This window comes from Rattus rattus, chromosome 8 (genome assembly GCF_011064425.1).
Source record: "Rattus rattus isolate New Zealand chromosome 8, Rrattus_CSIRO_v1, whole genome shotgun sequence".
Taxonomy (NCBI): domain Eukaryota; kingdom Metazoa; phylum Chordata; class Mammalia; order Rodentia; family Muridae; genus Rattus; species Rattus rattus.
The window spans coordinates 31,994,749-32,020,568 of NC_046161.1; the positions used below are offsets into that span (position 1 = coordinate 31,994,749).

The 25,820-nt window shown below is 36.4% G+C and overlaps 2 protein-coding genes across 2 annotated transcripts; both read left to right on the plus strand.

Moving 5' to 3' along the window:
- Positions 1 to 823: 823 nt before the first annotated feature.
- On the plus strand, positions 824 to 1,759 carry LOC116907397 (olfactory receptor 143-like). The gene has a single exon (XM_032910350.1). It carries the CDS (start codon positions 827 to 829, stop codon positions 1,757 to 1,759), a length of 933 nt encoding a protein of 310 aa, XP_032766241.1. The 5' UTR covers positions 824 to 826.
- Positions 1,760 to 17,784: 16,025 nt separating this feature from the next.
- LOC116907457 (olfactory receptor 143-like) lies at positions 17,785 to 18,741 on the plus strand. Its single transcript, XM_032910441.1, has one exon. The coding sequence runs from the start codon at positions 17,800 to 17,802 to the stop codon at positions 18,739 to 18,741; it is 942 nt and encodes a 313-aa protein (XP_032766332.1). The 5' UTR covers positions 17,785 to 17,799.
- The last annotated feature ends 7,079 nt before the right edge of the window (positions 18,742 to 25,820 follow it).

A 25,820-nucleotide genomic window follows, 5' to 3' on the forward strand; every position in this document is an offset into this window, starting at 1 on the left:
ATGGGAAATTATAAATTGAGCACAAATTTGAATCTCAAATGAGCCAACACTTTGCTTATGGTGCATGACGTAAACGAAGGCTCAGTAATTTATTTACTCAAGGGACTCATGAAACCTGGGAGGAAATCTTAGGTAATAATTTTAAAGAATTCTAAACAATTTTCACAGAAATCTGGATCATGAAATAAGTAAGCACTTTAACCAGAAAACATCTTCCAGTCTCATATAAGGATGTTATTTTCTTTCTGCAGGTAAGAATTAGGATTTTCTAACGAAGATGTTATACAGAAGTAGTCACATTCCACAGTGTAACTTTAGTAGGGTGTTACAGACAGATCTTCAACATGTCTACTACCATTCTCTCGTCAAAGGTTTTGGATTCTCGAGGACAATGGAGAAAAGTCCATTTGTTGCAAAAGCTATAAACTCTCTGTGGAACAAAGCTGATCACTGAATCTCTGTGCATTCATATTTTTTCTTCAGCCACAAAGATATAAATCTTAGGTAACTAAATTTTTATTTCTTTTTCAAAAATCTTTGATCTGTACTGATGAATAAAGAGTAGGGAAGAAAATACATTCAAGAGACATTAAGAGTTTTATCAGTATTCTCTCTGCCAAGAGAAACATCCCATAGTTGGGAAAGGAAGGGACTGGGAATTTCTCAGGAGTCAACCTGTGTTGTCATGATTGAATGCCATGCAACATTTTCACAAAATACTGTGCTTGCAAACCCATCAGGTTCAAAAATCCCGTCTGTTAAAAGTTACTTTCCTTTTAATGTCACTTGCTTTTTCCCTCTCCCAGCAGATGACACCATAAAGCAAATGGCTGTGGAGAATGACTCTTCTGTGATGGAGTTTGTTTTTATGGGATTAACAGACCAACCTGAGTTCCAGCTGCCTTTGTTTTTTGTCTTCTTGCTGAATTATACAGCCACTGTGATGGGAAACTTGAGCTTAATGTTTCTCATTGGTCTTAATTCACACCTGCATACCCCAATGTACTTTTTCCTGTTCAATTTGTCCTTGGTTGATTTCTGTTATTCATTTGTCTGTACCCCTAAAATGCTGATGGGTTTTGTTTCTGAAAAAAGCATCATATCGTATACAGGATGTATGACTCAGCTATTCTTTTTCTGCTTTTTTGTTAATTCTGAGTGTTATGTGCTCACAGCAATGGCTTATGATCGGTATGTGGCCATATGTAAGCCCTTGATTTATGCCATTCTTATGTCTCCTAGGATGTGTTCCCTGCTCATGATTGGGTCCTATTTAATGGGATTTGCAAGTGCCATGGCTCACACTGGCTGCATGATTAGGCTCAGCTTTTGTGATTCGAATATCATCAACCATTACATGTGTGAAATCTTCCCCCTTCTCCAGCTTTCCTGTAGCAGTACCTATGCCAATGAACTTGTGAGCTCTCTTATTGCCTGCATAGTTGTCATTGTATCTGGTCTTGTTATCTTAACGTCATATGTTTCCATCCTTTTAAATATTGTTCATATGTCATCAGCTACAGGTTGGTCCAAAGCCATGGGTACTTGTGGTTCTCACATCATAACTGTTAGTATATTCTATGGTTCTGGGCTGCTTACTTATGTCAAACCAGCATCTGCAGATTCTGTAGGCCAGGGTAAATTTTTCTCAGTGTTTTATACTCTTATGGTTCCCATGCTGAATCCTCTCATTTATAGTCTCAGGAACAAGGATGTCAAACTTGCTATGAAGAGAACTATGAGGAGAATCACAATGTGATGTAATAGGTGTGTTTCAGTAGTCTCTCACTGTGTGTAGGGTCTTTTCATTGCCTTTCCTTCCTCATTACTTTTCTTCGATTCTTTCTTTCTTCCCTTTTTCCTTTTCATCACTTTTATTATTCAGTCAATAATTTCTACTTTATTACACACACACACACACACACACACACACACACACACACATATATATGTAGTACCAGATTTTAACTAATACCACCAACTACACAAGCATCCATACCACGACCACTACCACTCCAATCATCATCAACATAATCATCATCATCGTCATTATCATCATCTGGCTGGCAACTTTGTAGCACTATTCTTGAATTTCAGACTTATTTACAGCCTAAGATCATCCATACTGGTCTTCATTACCTTTTCCAGATAAAAACTTTGGTCTAACATATTTTATATGTAAAGATTAAAACTTTTTTTATATTTTTCTTTTATATCTTCTTTAAGAAAATGAATTCATGAGACTTTTAAATCCTAGGAATAAAACCTAGAAAGTTGAGTCTTCACCATTTTACCACCATTTGAGTCTTAGAGTTCGTCTGTGTATTGTTTCTGAGAAGAGATAACCAGATACACATTTTTTAAGAGTATTTATTTATGCACAAATAATAAAAAGAAATAGAGTGGTAAGGAGACATAGAACTTTTGGAGAGTTGTTTCAGTATGGGTCCAAATGGCAGTGTATTAGAATGATGGTCTAGCCAAGTTGCCTATATTAAAGATGTTATCTATGAAGTTTCAATAAGAATTATTGGGAACTAAGTAGGAATAAAAGCAAATGCCCATGAAAAAGCATGACTTTGAAGAACAGTGAGTAAAGTAAGTTCCAAAGTAATATTTTAACTTGTTTTTCATATTTATGATCAATTTTCCAAGATGGTGAAGTTCAGTGTTTTGATCAAGTTTTTTGTGTGAATAATGTTAATATTTCTCTAATAAAATATATACTTTAAGAAGCTTATTAGATGTTACTGCTTTACTGGGAAGCAAAATTATTTGTTCACAATAAAAGTTAACATAAATTATGCTCTCCAAAATTTTTATGTGTGTATCTACTATAGAAGGTACATTATCAGTTTTTACCTCAACTTTGCATGAATTCAGACATATACCCATTAGTGGAGATGCTGCGGTCAGAAAAAGATTATTCAAAATGTAATTCTTATATCTACTTCAAGATCATGGTGTTTTCAAAGTTGTATAATAGTAGATTAGTAATATAGGCTTAGAAGAGGAGCAAATTTAGAACATGAATTCAACCTGATTAACAATATTGATGCAATAATGTTGCTACATATTCATTACATATACTGAATATATTCATCAAAATGTTTTGTCTTTATATTTACATTTATGTATATATATATCCTTATTTTCAAAGCAAATTATTTGTTTACATTTTGATCCTAAGACTTTTTTTAATAAGAGCTTAGAATAATTAACAGATACAGATAATAAGGTATATGAAGTTCCACTTCCACAATTCCTTGGGACTTGCAAATATACAATGATCACTAATATAGAATTTACTCTGTGGTTTGAGTGTGACATAATCATCTGAGACAGGTGGAGAAATATGAACAAATACTCTTAGCAGAGTTTTCTCAAGTCGAAAAGACTGGTTCTATAGGAGTAATCATTATATCAACTTGGAAAAAAATATTGATTTAAAAATTTAATCAGTCTGCATTTGATCATAGTTATGGATGAATTATTAAACTTTGGTAATAATTATAGATAAATTATTACAATTATTATAATTTCCAAAGCACTACAAGTAAGTTTAATGCAAGATAAATTTTAAAGTGAAATCCATTTGACAATTAGTATTTAGAGATATTCCATATAGATTTGTTAAAAATAGGGACATAGTGTACATATATTCCTGTATCTTTACATATCCATTTACATAATTGGGATGAAAAATTTTGTTTCATAACTCCAACAAATGGTAAGTGCATTTTTAGATAAAAGCTTAATTGCATTGATTTTAATTTCTTAGATGATGTCAATATAAAGGGGAACATCTTTAAATTTGACAGTCAAATAAGTATCGTATTTGCAATCTTGTGAATATTCTGGTTCTCAATAATTTCCCATTGCATGTAGCTCTTCATCTAGGGTTAAAGCCTTGTGAAATTTTCCTCAAGTGCTGTCATTTTCTAGGCCTTATGAGGAAACCATATTGTTGAGATACATGGTACAGCGTTTCTGTCATGTCTTAAAGATACCATCTGTCAGCAGGTATTCTTATGTTCTGGCTCCAACAACCATTCTAATCCTGTTCACATCATTATTCCTTACACTTAGTTGTAGCTGTTGTCCTGTAGATATAGCAGTTAGGGATGGTATAAATTTCCCTGTATTTTGACCAGTTATGGATCTCTGTAATAGTCACCATCTGCTGCAAAAGAAATTTCTTTCATAAAGGATGACAGTTAAGAACAAATAATTTCATTAGAGTTAGAAATTATGTGGGTTTAGGAAAATGGCAGCAATATTTCTCTCTTATCGTTGATGATCTCTTCAGCTATAAATACTTGGCTAGGTTTATACTACTGTTTAAATTACCACCCATTCAGTACCTCAAATAGCTCTTGCTCAGTATGAAGATAAAATGGCCACTATTACACATTTGAGAATACCTTTGAGGCTCAATATTGATTTATTAATAGGCTTTATCATTGGTAAAACTATTTATATCCCTGGTATAACTTGCACAGCACATTCTGATACAATGGGAGGAAACTGCTCTTTGACACACTAAAAGCAACATAAGAGGGCAATTTACAGGTTTATGTGCCCTTACTAAATAACCAGAAGAACCACATATAAGTGCTTTATTGATGTAACTTAAGGATTTACAAAAGTTAGAACAAATCAAACACAAATCCAGTAGGTCTGAGCAAACAATGAGCAAAAGTAAGTAATATAGGGATAAATAAAATGATTCAAAAAATCAAAAAATCTAAGATCACATTCTTTGAAAAGATAAACAAGATTCACAGATTGCCCTTTGCATAATTAACAAAAATAGAAATAAGATATTCAAATTAACATAATCCCAAGTGAATAGGGAAACATTAAAATAGATACCGGAGAAATTCAGAAGATAAGGGAATAATGTTAAAATCTATATTGCAGTACTGTAGAAACCTTAAATAAAATGCATGAATCTTCACCCAAATGACTAAGATTAAGCTAGGAAGAGATCGATACCTTAAGTAGAAGTGAGTCATCAAAAAGAAGGACATTAATTCAGTAATATAAAACCTTTCAAATGAAAACTTTTTCAGACTCTCAAAAAATATCTGCAACCAATACTTCTTATATTTTATTGATAATTCATACTATATACTCAAATAACTCTTTTCCCACCTCTTTTTCTTCATTCATTAGACCTCCTTCCCATGCAACTTTATTCTTTTTTCTCTCACTTTAGAAAACCAAATGAGATAATAATAATAATAATAATGATTATGATGATGATGATAATCAGAATAATCAGAATAACCACAAAGAGACAAACAAAAATTCATAGGAAATATACACAAATACAAACTAACACCAAAACCCACAAAGCCACCAAATTGGAAATCGTCACATCAAGTATGATGGCAGTAGGTTAAAAGAGATGCACAAAGAAATATGAGACAAAATGTCTACAAAAACACTACCAATAAGTTTGTTTTGTTTTGGTTATCTACTTCTAAACATTTGTACCTTTGTGTGGTTTATAAATCCAGGGAGACATAATTGGGAGAAGATCCTGATATGTCTTAAATTATGAAAGCAAATAAAAACTGAAAGAACACTTGAAATTTTCTTTTCTTAAGCCATTATCAATCTCGTACCAATACTAGGTAAAGACACATCAAATAAAAAATACAAACCAATACTTTTCACTAAGTAAGAAAGAAAAATTATCAATACTATACTTGCACAGGAAATACTGGCACACATGTCTTAGTGTGTGCTTGTAATTCATATCATTCTAGTTAACTAAAGTCCTGTTTGTGTTCCTGGGTATCATCCAGATGCCTTCTTGGGGTCATGGGGACACCAACTTTTGTTCTTACTTGTAGTTACTACCTTCACCTCAGATATGTTATAAGACTTGGGCGATTGCAAGTCGCAATAATAGCCCTGAGCTTTGTAGAATGTTTCTCAACTGAAATTTTGTTTCATTATCTCATGATTTAAGTGAGTATATGTAGTTTGAAACCATATTAGGCATTTCTATTTCAGAAATTATAATCATTATTTCTATGACATCAAGACAAATATTCCACATCCTAACTGCATGCCATGAATTTAAAATTTCCTTTTCTTTTTAACCATGAAATGTATTCATGATAGGTATCTGTGTTTTGTAAAATATTTTAATTATGAGTATGATTCGACTAATTGCTTTTATTGCCTATTATTTGATCTTTCCTACTTCTTTGCATATTAGTTTAAGTAAATTATGAATTAAGTTTCATTTAATTTGAAATAAGTGTTGACCTGTTTATAAAATTCATATTTTACTGTTCTTTTAAAAAACAGAAGTTGAACTTTGGTATTGTTGATGAAAGAAATATAAATATCATGCAGTCTTTGCAGAACTCAAGAGGTGCATAGATGAGACAAGACCATAAGAACATCTTTGTCTGCACTTGATTGCACTTTTGTTCTATTGGCATTAGTATCAGGTAATTTCTTTTAAGTTTTAGAAGGGGATCCACTGTAAACCAGAATATTCTTTCTAGGTATGTTCAATCCCAGCCTTATGCTCCTGAATGGCCAAAAATGTAGATGAATTGGGTATTTTAAACTCAGCATCAGAGACAAATTTATGCAATTAAAATATACTCTAGTTGTCCATATTAAATATCTTACACATTAATCGAGTACCATTGCCTGTAATGTTGAACTATACTAATTTCATATACTCTGTTGTCAATAAATATATTTGCAACACGTTTTAAATTTTACTTCATGACCATTTGCAGAGAGAAGTTTAAGAAATTATTCAGTTTTTTAAATTTCTTTAGAAGTATATGTGTATATATATGATCATCTCCAGCAAGAAGATATAAAATTTCCTATCATTCAAAAAGTTCTCTTGTGCTCTTTCCAATCAATCACCACCTGTGTCAATGACAAGAAGTAAATATTGGTTTGATTTCTATTATTTTAGCACTTGTATGTTTTTAAATGGCATATTGGCAAAAGTGTATTGCTTATATAATTTTGTGGGTTTTTTTTAATTTCAATTGTTCTGCTGAAAGTTCAGCATTGTTTGCTGATGAAAATGCCTTTGATGGATTTCCCTTAACCTCCACCCCTTTTAAACATGTGTTCTTTTTTCATGCAATATAATGTGAATAGAATTTTTCCTCCCTCTACTCTTCCCACTTATTCCATACTCCTCCTAAAACTGGATCCATCCTCTGCCTCTCATTGAAAAAGAGCAGACAGCAGATGCTGATGAGGAGATGGAGAAAGGAGAACACTCCTCCATTTCTGTAGGATTGCAAGCTGGTGCAACCACTCTGGAAATCAGTCTGGCAGTTCCTCAGAAAATTGGAAATAGTTGTATCTGAGGACCCAGCTGTACCTCTCCTGGGCATATACCCAAAAGATGCTCCAACAAATAACAAAGACACATGCTCCACTATGTGCATAGCAGCCTTATAATAGCCAGAAGCTGGAAACAACCCAGATGTCCCTCAACAGAGGAATGGATACAGAAAATGTGGTACATCTTCACAATGAAATACTACTCAACTATAAAAAACAGTGACTTCATGAAATTCTTAGGCAAATGAATGGAACTAGAACTAGAAAGTATCATCCTGGGTGAGGTAACCCAGTCAAAAAGGAACACACATAGTATGTACTCACTGATAAGTGGATATTAGCAAAAAACAAAACAAAACAAAACAAAACAAAACAAAAACAAACAAACAAACAAACAAAAAACAACTTGGAATACCACCAGTAATACAACTCACAAGAAGTAATACAACTCTTCAAGAAGAAGATCACATCAAAGTGTGGATGCTACACTAATACTCAGTAGAGGCAAGAGAATAATCTCTGGGAAGTAGAGGGAGAAAGTATCTGGGAGGGAAAGAGATGGGAGGAAATGGAGGCAGTTCCGATATGGGAGGAGATAGTGGTCAGGAATTTGAAAGTAGGTCTGTAGAGGTGGGGGGAGGAGGGAACTAGGGGTAACTACTAGATCGTCCCAGATGCCAGGGATCCAAGAGGTTCTCAGGACACAACAGGGAGGACTTTAGCCAAAATACTCAACAAAGGGGAGATAAAACCTGTAGAGACCACATCCAATGTATAGACACAGCCCCTAGTTGAGGAATGGGGCCACCCACCTATCTCAAAAATATTAAACCAGAATCCCTCCTGTTGAAAGGAAATGCAGGGACAAAGGGTGGAGAAACTGAAGGAAAGGCCATCTAGTGACTGCCCTACTTCGGGATCCATCCCGTCTGCTGACACCCAACCCAGACACTATTGCTGATGCCAAGAAGTGCTTACTGTCAGGAGCCTAGTATAGCTGTCCCCTGAAAGGTTCTGCCAGAGCTGGACCAGTACAGATGTGTTGTACACCGCCAAACATTGGACTGAGCATGTGTACCCCAATTGGGAAATTAGGACAAGGACTGTACAAGCTGAAGAAGTTTGCAACTTCAAAGGAAGGACAACAATATCAACGAACTAGACCCGCCCAAAGCTCTCAGGGATTAAACCACCAACCAAAGAGTACACAGGGTGGGTGGTGGCTCCAACTGGGTATGTAGCAGAGAATTGCCTTATCTCGAATCACTAGGAGGGGAGCCCCTTGGATCGGTGGAGGCTTGATGACCCAGGATAGGGGAAATCTAGGCCACTGAGGCAGGAGTGTGTGGGCGTTTGGGGGCGCACCCTTGTAGAGGGAGAGGGGAAATAGGTGGCTTGTGGAGGGGAAACTGGAAAGGGGGATAACATTTGAAATGTAAATAAGTAAAATAACCAATTAAAACAATACATAATAAGATAGAACAAAAACCCATTTTATCAAAGTTGGATAATCCAAGTCAACACTATATAAACAAACAAACAAGTAAGCCCTGAAATAAAACACAGGAATTAGAGATGCACTCAGTTACACTTTCAGGAGTCCCATAAAAGCACTAAACTGAAAGCTCTAGGATATTTCCCAAGTACCTGGTGCAGACCTCTATAGGCTGTGTGCTTACTACTTCAGTCTCTGAGTTCATATGGGCTTTGCTCAGTTGATTTAATGGGCTTTGCTTTCCTGGTGTCTTCTGTCCCCTGTGCCCTTCTGTTTTTTCATTCATCTGTCTTCTTTTCTGTGGAGTTCTCTGAACTCTGAGGAGCAGAATTGCATGGAGACATCTTGTTTCGAGGTGTGCATTCTGAGGCCTCTCTCTCTGCATAATTCCTGGCCTAGGGTCTACACATTTGCTTCTATCTGTTGTAGGAGGAAGCCTCTTTGATGATGAATGAATAGGGCCCCAATCTTTCAAAGTAGATAAAGACTAAGAGCATTTTCCTTAAATTATTTATCAGTACGCATTCACAGGTCACCTACGCTATTATTACTGAAGAGGTATTGCCTGCAGCGGAGAGCAGTATTTCAAGTGTTGAATTTTGTTAACCATGATATTTCCATTGGTCAACTAAGCCAAAACTGTTATCCACATTTATATCTGTAATCTCTCTCTTGAATCTCTTCCTATTTACAAAGATATTAGAAAACAGAAAAGCAAAATGAAATAAAATTACTCATAGTAGTATTTTCCAAATTAGAGAAAGAAAAATTCTTACATTTTTCTGCACTGTTAAGATTTCATAGAAGAGATAAAATAAGAAGCAAGAAAAGTGAATTAAAAGCACAAGATTGTGTGGTAGCATGGAACAAGTTATTCTTCTTTTAGTACCTGGGTTATTAGGGTCTAAATTTGTACAATATTTTTATTGGACATATCTCCTTATTTACATTTCAAACGTTATTATTCCATTTCCCGGTTACCTGTTCATAAGCCCTCTATCCCCTGCCCGTCCCCCATAAGGGTGTTTCCACCAAGTCCCCCTCTAGTGCCCCCTGACATTGCCCTGCACTGGGGGGTCCAAACTTGGCAGGATCAAAGGCTTCCCCTTCCACTGGTGCCCCCAACAAGGCTATTCTCTGCTACATATGCCATTGGAGCCCTGGGTCAGTCCATGAACAGTCTTTGGATAGTGGTTTAGTCCCTGGAAGCTTTAGATGGTTGGAATTGTTGTTTTTATGGGGTTGCAAGCCCCTTCAGCTCTTTCAATCCTTCCTCTAATTCCCCCAAAGGGGGTCCCATTCTCAGTTCAGTGGTTTGCTGATAGCATACCTCTGTATTTGACATGCTGTGGTTGTGTCTCTCAAGAAAGATCTATATCGGTTTCCTGTCAGCATGCACTTCTTATAATCAATCTTATCTAGTTTTGGTGGCTATATGAGCCATATGTGAGGCAGGCTCTGAATGGCTGTTGCTTCAGTCTCTGCTCTAAGCATTGCCTCCATATTCCCCCCAAGGATATTTTTGTTCCCCCTTTTAAGAAGGAGTGGAAGCATACACATTTTAGTCATCCTTCTTCTTGAGCTTCCTGTGGTCTGTGGATTGCACCTTGGCTAATTTGAGCTTTTGGGCTAATATCCAGATATCAATGAATGCATACCATGTGTTTTCCTGTGATTGGGTTACCTCACTCAGGATGATATTTTTAGTTCATTCCATTTGCCTATGAATTACATGAAGTCATTGGTTTTGATAGCTGAGTAGTACTCCATTGTGTGGAAGTACCACATTTTCTGTATCCATTTTCTGTTGAAGGGCATCTGGGTTCTTTCCAGCTTGTGGCTATTATAAATAAGGCTGCTATGAACATAGTGAAGCTTGTTTCTTTGTTGTATGTTGGAGCATCATTTGGGTATATGCCCAGGAGAGGTATAGTTGGGTCCTCAGTAAAATGTTCAATTTTCTGAGGAACCTCCAGACTGATTTCCAGAGGGGTAGTACCAGTCTGCAATCCCACCAACAATGGAGGAGTGTTCCTCTTTCTCCACCTCCTTGCCAGCATCTGCTGTCACTGAATATTTTAATTTTAGAAATTCTGACTGGTGCGAAGTGGAATCTCAGGGATGTTTTGATTTGCATTTCGCTGATGAATAAGAACATTGAACATTTCTTTAGGTACTTCTCAGCCATTCGACATTCCTCAGCTGAGAATTTTTTGTTTAGCTTTGTACCCCATTTTTAATAGGGTTATTTGGCTCTCTGGATTCTAACTTCTTGAGTTCTTTTCATATTTTGGATATGAGCCCTCTATTGGGTGTGGGATTGGTAAAGATCTTTTCTCAATCTGTTCATTGCTGTTTTGTCCTAATGGCAGTGTCCTTTGCCTTACAGAAGCTTTGCAGTTTTAAGAGACCCCATTTGTCGATTCTTGATCTTAGAGCATAAGCCATTTGTGTTTTGTTCAGGAAAATTTTCCCAGTACCCATGTGTTTGAGACTCTTCCCCACATTTTTTTCTATTAACTTGGGTGTTTCTGGTTTGAAATGGAAGTCCTTGATCCATTTGGAATTAAGCTTTTTACAGCGTGCTAAGAGTGATTTGATTTGCATTCTTCTCCATGCTGACCTCCAGTTGAATCAGCACCATTTGTTGAAAATGCTATATTTTCTCCATTGGATGGTTTTAGCTCCTTTGTCGAAGATCAAGCGACTATAGGTGTGTGGGTTCATTTCTGGATCTTCAATTCTGTTTTGTAAATCTACCTGCCTGTCTATACCAATACCGTACAGTTTTTATGATTATTGCTCTGTAATACTGCTTGAGGTCAGGAATGGTGATTCCCCCAGAAGTTCTTTTATTGTTGAGTATAGTTTTTGCTATCCTGGGATTTTTGTTATTCCAAATAAATTTGCAAATTGCTCTTTCTTTCTCTATAGAGAATTGAGTTGGAATTTTGATGGGGATTGAATTGAATCTGTAGATTGCTTTAGGCAAAATGGTCATTTTTACTATATTAATCCTGCCAAGCCATGAGCATGGGAGATCTTTCCATCTTCTGAGATCTTCCTCAGTTTCTTTATTCAGAGACTTGAAGTTCTTGTCATACAGATCTTTCACTTGCTTGGTTAAAGTCACACCAAGATATTTTATATCATTTGGGACTATCATTAAGGGTGTAGTTTCCCTAATTTCTTTCTCAGCCTGTTTATTCTTTGAGTAGAGGAAGGCTACTAATTTGTTTGAGTTAATTTTATACCCAGAAACTTTGTTGAAGTTGTTTTTCAGGTTGAGTAGTTCTCTGGTGTAACTTTTGGGGTCACTTAAGCATCTTATCATATCATCTGCAAATAGTGATATTTTGAATTCTTTCCTTCCAATTTGTATACCTTTGACCTACTTTTGTTATCTGGTTGCTCTGGCTACAACTTCAAGTACTATATTGAAGTAGGGAGAGAGTGGGAAGCTTTGTTTAGTTCCTGATTTTAGTGGGATTTCTTCAAGTTTCTCTCCATTAAATTTGATCTTAGCTACTGGCTTGCTGTATATTGCTTTTGCTATGTTTAGGTATGGGCTTGAATTCCTGTTCCCTCCAGGACTTTTATCATGAAGGGGTGTTGAATTTTGTCAAGTGCTTTCTCAGCATCAAATGAAATGATCATGTGGTTTTTATCATCGATTTTGTTATTAACAGGAAGTTTGTAGAGAAAAGAATCCTGGTCTTGTAAAAGCTCAGTGTACTGCTACACACAGTTACAGGATTGGCATTGTAAAGTTTTCTTCCTCTAAAATTTAATTTATTGAGAAGTGAAATAAAATTATATAGATTTCCTCCTCTTCTTTCTCTCCCTCCGAACTTCCCATTTCCATTCCCATCAGTTTAGTGCCACTGGTATTACATCTATCGATATGATTTTATAAAACAACAACAGTAGAACTGTAGACCTAAATGATTGTGGGATGTGTAGCTCCTATAGATACATCTGCAGTGCTACTTTGGCACCTAATGCTCAAAAAATTGAGGAAAATGAAGGGTGTGCATGTCTGCAGGGAAGACTGTAAAAACTAGAAGAATTAGCCAGCTGCTATGAGATTGTGTCTAATAAAAATTACAGGAAACTTCACTGATGATGCAGAAACAGTGCAACTTCCTAAATAAGACCAGAATGAGTACAGCACAGGCAGATGTGCTAGCATTGAGGGGTTGAATTTCTCAGGGCTCTACCTGTAGACAGAAAATTATAGGCAGTTAAAGAACGTTGGTAGAGGGCTGTAGAGATGGCTCCGTTGTTAAGAGCATTGACTGCTCTTCTAGAGTGCCTGAGTTTCATTCCCAGCAACCACATGGTGGCTCACAACCATCTGTAATTGCATATTATATGCTTTTCTGGTGTTTGCAAAGATAGTTACAATGTAGTCATATAAAACAAATAAATCTTTCTTTCTCTCTTTCTTTCTTTTTCTCTCTTTCTTTCTTTTTCTCTCTTTCTTTCTTTCTTTTTCTCTCTTTCTTTCTTTCTTTCTCTCTCTCTCTTTCTCTCTCTTTCTCTCTTTCTTTCTTTCTTTCTTTCTTTCTTTCTTTCTTTCTTTCTTTCTTTCTTTCTTTCTTTCTATTTTGGAATGTCAGAAGGAGGTTACAGTGTCCTACCAAGTGAGGAGCCACCTAATCAGTTTTGCAGATCCTTTCATTTTTGGTGATGTGCACCAGGATGAAAGTGCAGCTTCTTTGTTGAGCCCGCCTTCAGCAGAAAGGCAGGGTGGCATCAAGTGAGGGATGAGGTTGCTATCCCACAATTAAATCTCTGACCCACAATTCTTCCTGTCTGAAAGAACTTCGGGATGGAAATGGAGACCAGCCCAAGGAAAAGAAGGTCCAGCAACAGGCTCAAAGTGGGATCCAGCTCAAGGGGAAGCCCCAAGACCTGACACCATTCCTAAGGCTTTGGGGCACTCACAGGAAGGGACCTATCATGACTGCCCTCTGAAAGACCCTACAAGCAAGAGTCAGATGCAGATATGAGCACCCAAGCAATGAACAGAAGCTGCTGACCCCTGTGGTAAAATTAGGGAAAAGCTGGAGGAAACTGAGGAGGAGAGCAACCCTGTAAGAGGACCAGCAGTCTCATTTAACCTGGACCCCTGAGATCTCTCAGACACTGGATCACCAAGCAGGCCGCATATACCAGCTGATATGAGGCCCCCAACACATATACAACAGAGGACTCTAGGATCTGGGTTCAATCATAGAAGATGCACCTAACCCTCCAGAGACTGGAGACCCCAGGGAGTTTAGAGGTCTGGTGGGGTAGGGACATCTTCATAGAGATAGAGGGGTGGGGAGGAAGTCTGGGGAGTAGAACAGTCGGAGGGTGGACCAGGAGGGGAATAAAATGTGGAATGCAAAAATAAATTTAAAAAAAGGAAAATGCAGCTTCCAATTAAAGGCACAATCAGAATTATTATCTGGTGAAGAAAGACTCTTTTGCTTTGATAACAAAAGGGTCAGTCCCAGGCACAAGAATGTGAGGTTCTTGGACTTCTGCCTAAAATCAAGTGTAGACTACTGGGAAGTTGCAATGGTTACAGTGGCAGAGTTCCAACTGTCGTAAGAGACTTTTAACTCAGAGTTTTTCTCTGTCAAGTTTTCATGCACATTTTACAGATAGGTGATCTTTTACCGAACTGTATTGGAAAGAGATCTTTCTTCAGATTAATACGTTTTTGTTTTTGTTGTTGTTATTTTTGTTACAGTGAAATAGAAACTGTAAAATTTCAGATTTTTCAGTGTCTTATCTTGTAAATAAAGCTCAATTTGTATCAGATTAAACAATTTTCCTGGGTAGAAGAATGAGACACCGTAAATGTGACTCATAAAGCCAGATCAATGTTAAAATGCTGTCTATTCCTTACAGAAAGTCGTGGGATTTGATGTGAAAATTCCTCAAATTTGTACTCCCTTAGGATGTGCTATAATTTTATTGTAATTCAACAAAGTCAGGAGCTATCTAGACTATTAGAGCACTCCCTCACTGGAAGGAGAAATTTCTCCAAAAACTTTTTTATTGGGATTCTTGTATCATTTGATGCAGAAGGTGAAGAGTCAGATCAATTTGTGATTAGGCTTGAGGATAGAAAAGTATTGCCAAGAAACTGACCTGGAAATTAATAAAAATTTTGTCCTATGGGAGATCTCAGCTAGGGCAAACAATGTAAAAATATATCATTAGCAGTGTTCCATGACAGTTTTTGACAGACAAAATATATCGTCAGTAAGAAATGAAGGGTGGATGGATACACACACTCACCACAAACATGGTTCCCAAAAGTACCCTCCATTATAGAAAGAAATAGTAAAGACATTCTTTGGTCTTGCCTACTCCATGCATTGATAGGAAAATTCTTTCCCTAATTTGGCAGAAGTTCTTTGAATTACCTCATCCCACTGAAAAGACTAATGGGATTTGCTCAGTGTTAAAGATATACCTAATTTAAAACTCTTTGTGCCTTAGACTCACACTTTGTCCTGCGTACAAGATGTATAGAGGTAAAAGATGGAGCAGAATTTGAAATAAGAACCAACCAGTGACTGTACTAGCAGGAGACCCAGGCCATCAGAGGGATCCCAACCCCGACATAAGGGTATTCTGCTATGCTTTCAGACAGGAGCCTAGCATGACTGTCATCAGAGAGGTTCCACCCAGAAACTGATTGAAACTGATGCAGAGACACAGAGCCCAACCTCAAGTGGATCTCGGGAAGCCTGTGGAAGAGGAGGAGGAAGGATCCAAGGAGCCAGAATCGTCAAGTATACCACAAGAAAACCTACAAAATTTACTAACCTGGGCATATATATAGTTTATAGATACTGAACTACCGACCAGAGAGCAGTCATAGGATGGACCTAGGACATCTGAACATATGGAACAGTCGGGCAACTGGGTCTGCATGTAGAACTCTTAAGGCAGGAGCAGAGTCTGTCGCTGACAGCATCGCTTGCCTTTGGATCCCTTTCCATTAACTGGGCTGCCTTGTCTAGCCTCAGTAGAAGATGCATCTAGTTCTAGTGCAAGTTGCTGTGAAGGGTGGTTGATATCCATGAATGGCCTCACTTGTCAGAGAAGGAGGAGAGGTGAGGTGAGAGAGAAGGACTGGGAGGAGGGAAAAATGGCAAACTGTAATTGGGCTATAAAGTAGTAAATAACATAATGAATAATGTAAAAAAGAAATAATGTTTATACACTCATAGATGCCAGTGATTTTCTTATCTTACACTGTTTTTGTAATATTTTATTTAGATTTTATATCTAGAAAAATGACATAATATAAATTAATTTTTTGTGTAATGTGCATGATTATTCTTATTATTCTTAAGCACCTTTCTCCACATGTTCAATGTCCTTCTGTGTAACATAATCCCTATGAAATTATGTGCTTCAGCACCTTATTTTGTGAGTCCAATTACTATGCCATACATACTTGATAATAACTAGAGAAATATCTTAGACTATGGTTAATGTGTGCATGGTAGTGAGGAGAATGTGGAATGGGATTGTAGGAGTCAAAGATCTCTTTTGTCTCACTATACAAGACAACAGCATGGGAAGAATTTAGTTCCTCCCTGTTGAGTCACAGTGAGAACAACTTTATTTATCTGAGTAAGCATATAAACAATATAGGGGACTTACACATACTAGTATATTTTAATATATCCAGTAAACATCCAATAACAATGTAAATCTCAAAATATAATAGATTTCTTATTTTATGTATTTTAAAATTATTTTTGTTTATATAAATTGTACCCTTAGATTTCTGTATGCTAACCTAGAATATTACCACTCATGTAGATGTCTCAATTTTTATATTTATACTTATTCATAAGGAAATACAGATGGACAAAAGCAATGACCAGCATAGTCTAAAGTTTCATAGATGGGAAGTCAAATGTTCTAATGTAATTTTGTACTATCTTGAGTGCTTCTTCATAATTTTTATCCCCTTCATAAAATTATTTTTGTGTAATATTAATATGTGGTATAGGAAAGCTACAAATTGCTAGTGAGCATGTCCCTGGACAGTTCCTCTTGTAGAGCTCTGCAGAGCTTGAGGAAGAGATGACAAACCCACAGTTCTGCCCGGGGGAATAGACACTCCTGCTGGGAAATTACAAATGGAGTAGAATGTTGAATCTCTAAAGAACTGATGTTAGTTCTAAGGCACAAGCCTAACCAACAATTACTACCATCAAGGGACTCATCCCAAAGAGCACTCATAAAGACAATAATTCTCTGTACTTTTAATGAATGCTTCCCAGAAATATTGATTATGAAATATTGAAGACTCATTGAAAACACTGTAGTCTTTTTTTATATGAGACAAGCATCTTTGTAAACTTCTCAAATAGAAAGCATGCCAATGTCCCCAACAAACCCCTGATAGAGGTGGGGCATATGATCTGCACAGATTATTATCACCTGTTTCATTATTTACAGCTTTGACTCTCTGAGCACAGTGTGAAGGAAGACACCGTGACCTCCAATGTCAGGGAAATCTCAAGATGAAACAAGGTGAGAATTGAGTTGCCTTTATCTTGACATTTTTATTCAAAACCACACTATCTATCTATCTATCTATCTATCTATCTATCTATCTATCTATCTATCATCTATTTAGCCAACATATGTTTTGAGGAATATGTGTATTGATCTTTTTAGCCATAATTCTTAGTAAACCCTAAGTAAAAGAAAAGATTTCAAGTCAAGGGAACTTTCTAGAGAGTTAAACAAATCATGGGTAGGGGAAAGAGGAATTGATAATTACTTAGGACACCTTCTACCCTTACTCATATTTGGAAACAAATACATCCAACTCTACTGGAAACTATACATCCAACTCCACTCTTGCAGTGAGAGATGATTTCCGGGTTAATATCATCTTTCTACATTTATTCTTGCAGGTGCCACACATGATCGAGAAAACTATGGAAAATAGCTCTTCAGTGTCAGAATTTATTCTAATGGGACTGACAGAACAACCTGAGCTCCAGCTGCCCTTATTTGTTCTGTTCTTGATGAACTACACAGCCACTGTGATGGGCAACTTGAGCTTAATGAGCCTCATTTCCCTAAACTCAAACCTTCATACCCCCATGTACTTTTTCATCTTCAATCTGTCCTTCATTGATTTCTGTTATTCAATGGTCTTTACTCCCAAAATGCTAATGAGTTTTGTTTTGGAGAAGAACACCATCTCCTTCAGCGGATGCATGACTCAGCTGTTTTTCTTCTGTGTTTTTATAAATGCTGAGAGTTATGTGCTGACAGCCATGGCCTATGACCGCTATGTGGCCATTGGTCAGCCATTAATGTACCAGGTGGTTATGTCCCCTAAGGTCTGCTGTCTGCTAATATTTGGATCTTACTTGATGGGGTTTATTAGTGCCATGGCTCACACAGGCTGTATGGTCAGGCTCACCTTTTGTGATTCTAACATCATCAACCACTACATGTGTGACATCTTCCCTCTCCTCCAGCTCTCCTGCAGTAGCACCTATGTCAATGAGCTTATGAGCTATGTTGCAGTGGGTACAGCTATCATTTTATGTAGCCTCATTATCTTGGTCTCATATGCTATGATCCTCTTCAATATCATCCATATGTCATCAGGTAAGGGTTGGTCCAAAGCCTTGGGCACTTGTGGGTCTCACATCATAACTGTCAGTCTCTTCTATGGATCTGGGCTGCTTGCTTACGTCAAGCCATCTTCTGCTGAGACTGTGGGTCAGGCCAAATTTTTCTCAGTGTTTTATACTCTATTGGTGCCCATGTTGAACCCTCTTATTTATAGCCTCAGAAACAAGGATGTCAAGCTTGCTATGAAGAAATCGTGGGAAAGAATCACAAGCTGACATGTGCTATGGCTCATTCCTTAGACTCATTTGATATGTTTTCCTTCATCCTTGTCTTTCATAGTCTTTCACATTTCCTATATTGTATTATTTTATTTATCATTGTCCTTCAATAGCATTGATAAAATTCATGCTATAACACCACATTTCTCTTTCAATCATGCAATATAACTCTGTATGTATTGTGAGGATATAAGACATCCCCATATTCAATGTGTTTCCAAGACATACCAGGTTAAGATAGAGATTCTTCTTGGTTGTTGGAACCCAGTCCCTGGTCAGTCTTTTCTTTTAATCCAAGGATAATTTTTCTTAGTACCTTATCTTTCATGTCTTTTGTTCAAAATATTTGTACATATTTTTTATTTTATTTGTATGTTTTGAACCTCCTTCAGTGTCTAGTTACCATGTACATTCACAGGCCTGCCGTGGATAAAAAAGGGTTTCAGATTCCCTAGTTTTAGAGTTTCAGGCAGTTACAGCCTTCTGTAAGAGCATTAAGTGCTCTTAATAGTTGAGCCCTCCCCACTGCACCCACTGTTATTCTTACCAAGCAAATAAATTTAATAAATTTCCTGGAGTTCTATGCTTAATTACCAAATCTTTTCTTTCTCGATTGTCTGATATATCTTTCACGTGATGTGAAAGATAACTTCCTTATCTGACGAGTTTACGAGTTTATTACCAGCACAAAGAGATGAGAAGAGAATTTTCAGATCTAATTTTCACCATTCCAGCTACTCTTTGATATGGTTCTTTTTCTAATGTTTGAGCTTGAAAGCGATGAGGGGAATTTGTAATTAGCTAGGAAATGGTTTTAATTTTATGGTTATCATAGCATGTGTTGGCCCATTTCTCTGCACATGTTTCTCCACATTACATAGAATGGATAGTGTTTTCTGAAAAGCTATCATTTTACTTCTGTAAAAGAAATAGCACATGGAATAAAAACCTATTGATATAGTTCATGTATTTGGGACTGGGTTCCCACAACCAAGAAGAATCTCTATCTTCATTCCTCCATCAATGTCTAATTCTATATCTGTCTGCCGTCTAGATGCGGAAATGGTCACATGACTTTGGCTGGGCAATACAAGTAATGACACACAGTTTATTTTCACACATGCTGCATTTTTTTAAGTAGAAATACATGAAAAGGAAAATGGAAAGGGAAAAAAAGGATAATTTCCGGAGAGTTATTTCTTATGACTCTCCAAGAAATGAATTTATAAGAATATGAACCTGTTCGAGGTGCCTGTGGCAGAGACCTTGTCTACAAGGTTTTGGAGCTCAAGTTTTATAAAAGGTATATCTTCCTACAGAAGCCTCAGAATAATGTAGTATAGTCTGCTGAACTAAAAAGCAACATTTTACCTGTTATTTTAGATTAATGATTCTCTTTCTGAAACGATGGGAGGAGTTTTGTTAAGCCTTGTAACTATTCTTATAGTTTAGTATATAGTTTAAGAAGTATATCACATTTTATCATGAGACAGAAAAATAATTCTTTCATGAAGTGTACAATCAAAAAATCACCATTTCATTATACTTTCTTATTGTCTGTATTAGGTAGTATACATGCTTATTAGTGTTCAATGAAAAACCCACAGTCATCTAAAGCTCACCCAGTGACGTTCTCTGTGCTTCTTGCAGTAAATTTTACTTTAGAGTCTGTTTCCCTCCAGGAACTGCATACTGTTAATCTGTTCTTAGGCAGGGCCTTTTGAAGACAATGTGTTTTGTGAGTTTCCTGTCTTCCCTCTGGGAGGGAATACTTCAATTTTAAGGAAATAACTATATAATAAGGGATGGCATGCTTAGGGTATAATGGAAATTGTAAGTATAATTTATATTTATAATATTTGACATTTTTTACAATATTTGAATTAGAACTGCAGAATTAGAAGAAATAATGTCTTTAACAATTAAGTCATTCTGATAAAAATTAATGGTATTAGAGAGCTAAACATTTCTATTTGTTTTAAGAGTGGTATGATTCTTGAATGTTCCTAATTTCTCAAGAGTAGTGTGAAATCCTAGAGTCTTTCAGACTTTTACAGTGTTTTGTTTTTGCTTTGTCATCTGTGTATGATTAAACATTAAACAGAGTTGGCAAAAGTGGTTTTGTATTTATTCAGAAGCACACACTTTAAAACATGAACAATGTTTATAAAAGACATAAAACAATATATGCAATATTCATCCATACAGGGTTATTACCAAGCTAGAAAGTGAATGTGAGCCTCAGGCGCAATTATAAAGTGTGGTCTGAGTTCTGTATTGCAGCCATTAGCATAGTACGGTGCAGAAAAAGGCAGCAAAGAGCCTGGCTTAGTTCTGGGAAGTGAACAACCTTATTTGACATGTGTAGTTGTTCGTTGTGTCTTAGGGAAATGAAATAACTTTAAACAAGTCGACATAAATATTTGTTCTTAAAATACATGCCAATGAGTTTTAAAACAGCATAGAATGTAAATTAAGAATCTGGGTAACGCTAGTGGATATAAGTACACTTGATCCCTCTGGGTCTTTAGATTTCAGTTTGCTTATCATTTACTTAAATGCTACTGTGCACTTACAAGTAAGCACATACCATAATATCTTTCTGGGTCAGGGTTATCACTGTGATCCCTCAGATATATGCTATGATGTAGAGAAGCCTGGAAGTTTCATGAGAAAACAGTTATCAGTTATTGATATCATTCCCTGGGCTAATACATTGCTATAGAATTTGCATATTGATATAAAAATAGGGTTTTCATTGGTATAAATCTGTATATTGATATAAAATTTGAAATTAATATTGTTACTCTTAGATAGGCATTGTGCCTACACAACCTCTTTAAGAATAAAAGGGTTTGGCCCAGTCTTGCTAATAGCTGTTATTATAAACCGTTTAGAATGATTAACATAAGCTAAGGGCCACATAGTAAAATTCATGGTTATATAAGATTCTGATTTAGTTATATTGAAGTGTTTCTAATGTACTCAAATATAAATGGCTAAGAGTGCTGAATGCCATAAGTGGTAGAGTACTTTAGTTACAAATTGATAAACTAATTAATTAATTAAACTAGTTAATTGTAGCTCATACTTTGTAATTTACATAATTGTTATGTGGTTATGCTCAATTTATGTCTGAGAGAAGAACTGGTTTTCGTTTTGGTTTTTTGTTTTGTTTTTAGTTCTAATGCTGTTTCAATTCATTTCAGCTCCCAAAGTTGGCATTCCCAGATGCTGAGGGTCTCTGTCTCCAACTGGATTTGATTGGCAATAAAGAATTGCTACACAGCCAATGGCTAGGCTGGTAGATTGAGGTGGGGCCTGGGCATTTGTGGGAGAGGACTGAGAGAGGTGAGAGATGCAGGAGGACCCCGATCACTGATGGGGTAGAAGAAGACCAGAACGGTTCACTGTCAGATAAGAATCAGGGGAAATGGCCTTAAAGGCCACTCCCTGATTGGGTCTGGGATAGCTGAGACGAAACATAGATTTTAAGGAGTATTTTATTGGTTATTTTATTTATTTTCATTTCAAATGTTATCCTCTTTCCAGTTTCCCCTCCACAAGCCCTCTATTTCCTTCCTCCCTTTCCCTGCCTCTATGAAGGTTCTCCTCCACCTGCCTATCCACTCCTGCCTCAGCAGCCTGGGAATATATGATAGTAGCAGGAAGAATTAAAAGTGCCCAGTCATTAAGCTAGTCGTGGTATATTAAAATTAAGCTAAAGTGTGTCTTTCTTTTGAGAACCCTAAGATCTCCTGGGCGGGTACAGAACTTGTGAGCAGCCCACGAGGAGCCAAAGCACTTTAGGCAAACTCACAGGTACGATTTATAGTCTAACCCAATTTTTTGAAAAAGAACAAAGTTGCAGTACTCATATTTCCAAATTTCACAATTTACTACAAAATTATAGGAATCCCAATAATGTGCTAGGAAGTAACTGTTCAAAACTAAACCCTGAACTTATGATTTATTAATTTCAAAGAGAGGAAAAGACTGTACAAATCAGGAAAGAATTACCATACTTCAGTAAACAGATAATTCAGGATGACTGTGTATCTATATATAGTAGTTCTGTCTATTACATAAATTTTCAAAAATATTTGAATTTGACCAAGTTAAATGTAAGACTATTTCGTAGCAATTTTCTTTCAAATGAAACATTCAACTTTGGAGGGAGGAGAGATGGTTTGGAGCATGTAAATAAATCTTACAAATCTTGGAAAGCTAAAACTTAACAAATTTTCAATGATTTCCTAAATACCATGGAAGCAGGAAATAGCTGCTATAGACTGAATAGCTGATTTGCCTGGGGGACATTCCCCACCTGTAAAAGTTCCTGCTAGCTTTGCAGTCAACTCTAGAGATGCAGTCTTTGAATAGTGATCTAGGCTTTGGCAGGCTTTTTGACTATGCATCTGTCTTCTATCCATCTATCTTTCCCCAACTATACTCCTGGAAGTAAGTCCGATGAACACATGGTTTCTGTTTTAGTTAGGGGTACTAGTACTGTGATACAGCACCATGACTGAAATATACTTTGGCAGGAAAGTGTTTATTTTACTCACAGTTTCATGCAATGCTTTGTCATTAAAAGCAGTGAGAGCAATGCAGGCCAGGAGGCTGGAGGCTGTGCATAGGCCATAGAGGGGGGCTACTTACTGAATTGCACTGCCTACTTTCTAATAGAACCCAGGGCAATCAGCTCAAAAATGGCCCCACCCTCAACGGTCTTGACCCCTCCACAACAATCTTTATTTAAGAAAATGCACTAAAGGCTTAACCGTTGTCAAATCTTATACAGGCATCCTGCCAATTGTGGTTCCCTCTTCCCAGAGGATTGTGACCCATGTCAGGTTTTTCTTGGCTGGACTTTTGTGGGTGGCTACTTGGTCTGGAGTGAGTGGGCATATGTCCACATCTTCCTTGAAAATGTCTCACATAAGAAAGACTTAAAAGAGTAAGACCTCTGGAAGACATGAATATAGGAAAGGGGCCAAAGAAAGCATACCTTGTCCCTGATTAAATTTCACACTGGCAAAAGGGCCAGGAAAAAACACCTTAAAAACATGTGGGTCTTGGATATCCATGCATTTATAACTCAGCATTAAGGGACAAGCAATACTTTTGGTCTAACTGTATTTCTCCTCTAGCTCACTAGTACCGTGGGAATACTTGAAAAAAGTTATAAACCCTCCCCCTACCTCCCTATTTCCAAGCCCTCTGCTGTCTCTCTGCCCATCCAGGGGCAGCTGTTTCTTCACAATAAAATGTTTTGTGTGAGGTTGGCTGCATGGTGTGACTTTGTGGAGTTCCATTGTTTCTGACTGCTAAGATGCTCTTGTGCTGGAAAACCCTGATAAGAACCAAATATTTAGATAAATTAGCATAATAAGCTGCAAGTGTTAATATAAAAAATAAGAGTAAGAAAATATTTACAATGATATATTAGATAAAAAACGTAAAATGAACTTATTAGCTAATTTTTGCATAGTTTTACATAATCATGAGCACATGATTATAAACAAAAATTATAGTATATTCTGTTTGAATTTTAATGGTTTTTAAAATTTTTATGTATATATGCATGTATGTATTTATCTATTTATTTTACAGAACCCAAACCAATTTCTGATATGTTTGGGACAATGCATTAAAAACATCAACTCTTCCAAAGTAAAATGATGTCATCCTTATGTATTCCTATTTCAGAATAGAAGGCTCACAATTTCCCTTTAACAAAATGTTATTTCCTTATAAAATTCAAAAGCTATTGATTCTCATTACTTTTAGCTTTCTGCTCTAAGTTTATCTGATACTGTAAATTTAGCTAACTCCCAGGGGTTAGTGAAGTCATGAATGTTAGAAGAAACCCTATTACCATTCGTTAGAGCAGCATAATCCCTAACTACCTTCTATACACTCATTCTTATATCCACAGTTAAGTGTAGCTGTCACTCCTCATCAAAGAAGCCTTGCTTTGCGATGCATACGGAGCATCACCGATAGCCACAAATATAAAGGGCTCCTGATCATGAGGTGCCCAGCTCTAAGAGATAAACCTACAACCCCAACTCCTGCCCTGAAGGAGCATCAAGGAAGAGGGAGCAGAAGTCTTATCAGAATAAGAGGACTAGGAAATTTACTTTTATATCTCCTAGATATGATAGGGAAACTATATTCATTAGAGCTCAACAATCCAAGGATCTAAATAGGATCTTAGCAATGGGAAGGTAACAGGATAACATTGTTATAAAACAGGCAGGTACATAGGGCTATTATTCTGCTACATAGAATGGCAACAAAACAAACACTAGTGTAATCTAAATGCCAGTAATTCCCAAAATAATAAACATGATACCTTTGAAGGGAATTTCACAGGGCTCTATATCTACACAAAGCAAAACAAAAACAAACAAAAAAACCAAAGAATTAACAACAACAACAACAACTAGGCAATTATTGATAGTTAAGTAGGCAAGAATAACTCTTCCCCTGGCATGATCTGCCTAATTTAGAGTACAATGTCTAGCAGTCATCCATGAAATCATATAGCTACAAATAACACTAAAAGAATATATATTTTTTAACTTAAAATATATATTCAATAAAAATAAAACTCTTTCTTAGCCAAATCAGTGTCTTTCCATCCAATGTATCCAAAATGACAAAGCAATCCATTTTAACATGTCATTTTCTAAGGGACTATGGTACTAATAGAATATTCAACAATGCTTTGGGTATTTTTGTAGGCTAAAATTTCTCTGAGTGTGTGGTGATGGGAAGGGTAATATTGGTATAAAATAGAAAGTACATAAGGATGCAGTACATTAATGTAGTATATACATACCGAATAGCATTCTGTAAATACTTGTCCAATAGAAATACCAATAATTCCAAGGATAGGAAATTTTTATATAAATTAGGAGATTGAGTGAGAAATGGTCGAAAAATACCCACCACCCTTTTCACATAAGTATAAGAGTTCTAACACATAGTTTTATATATGTAAGAGAAGAAAATAGACTACTGGGACCCAACTTAATACGTTTATTATGAGACTCAGTTTATACATA

What these genes read in the sequence shown, in the direction of transcription:
- LOC116907457 (XM_032910441.1), top strand. Translation starts at nt 17,800, where the DNA reads ATGATCGAGAAAACTATGGAAAATAGCTCTTCAGTGTCAGAATTTATT.
- LOC116907397 (XM_032910350.1), top strand. Translation starts at nt 827, where the DNA reads ATGGCTGTGGAGAATGACTCTTCTGTGATGGAGTTTGTTTTTATGGGA.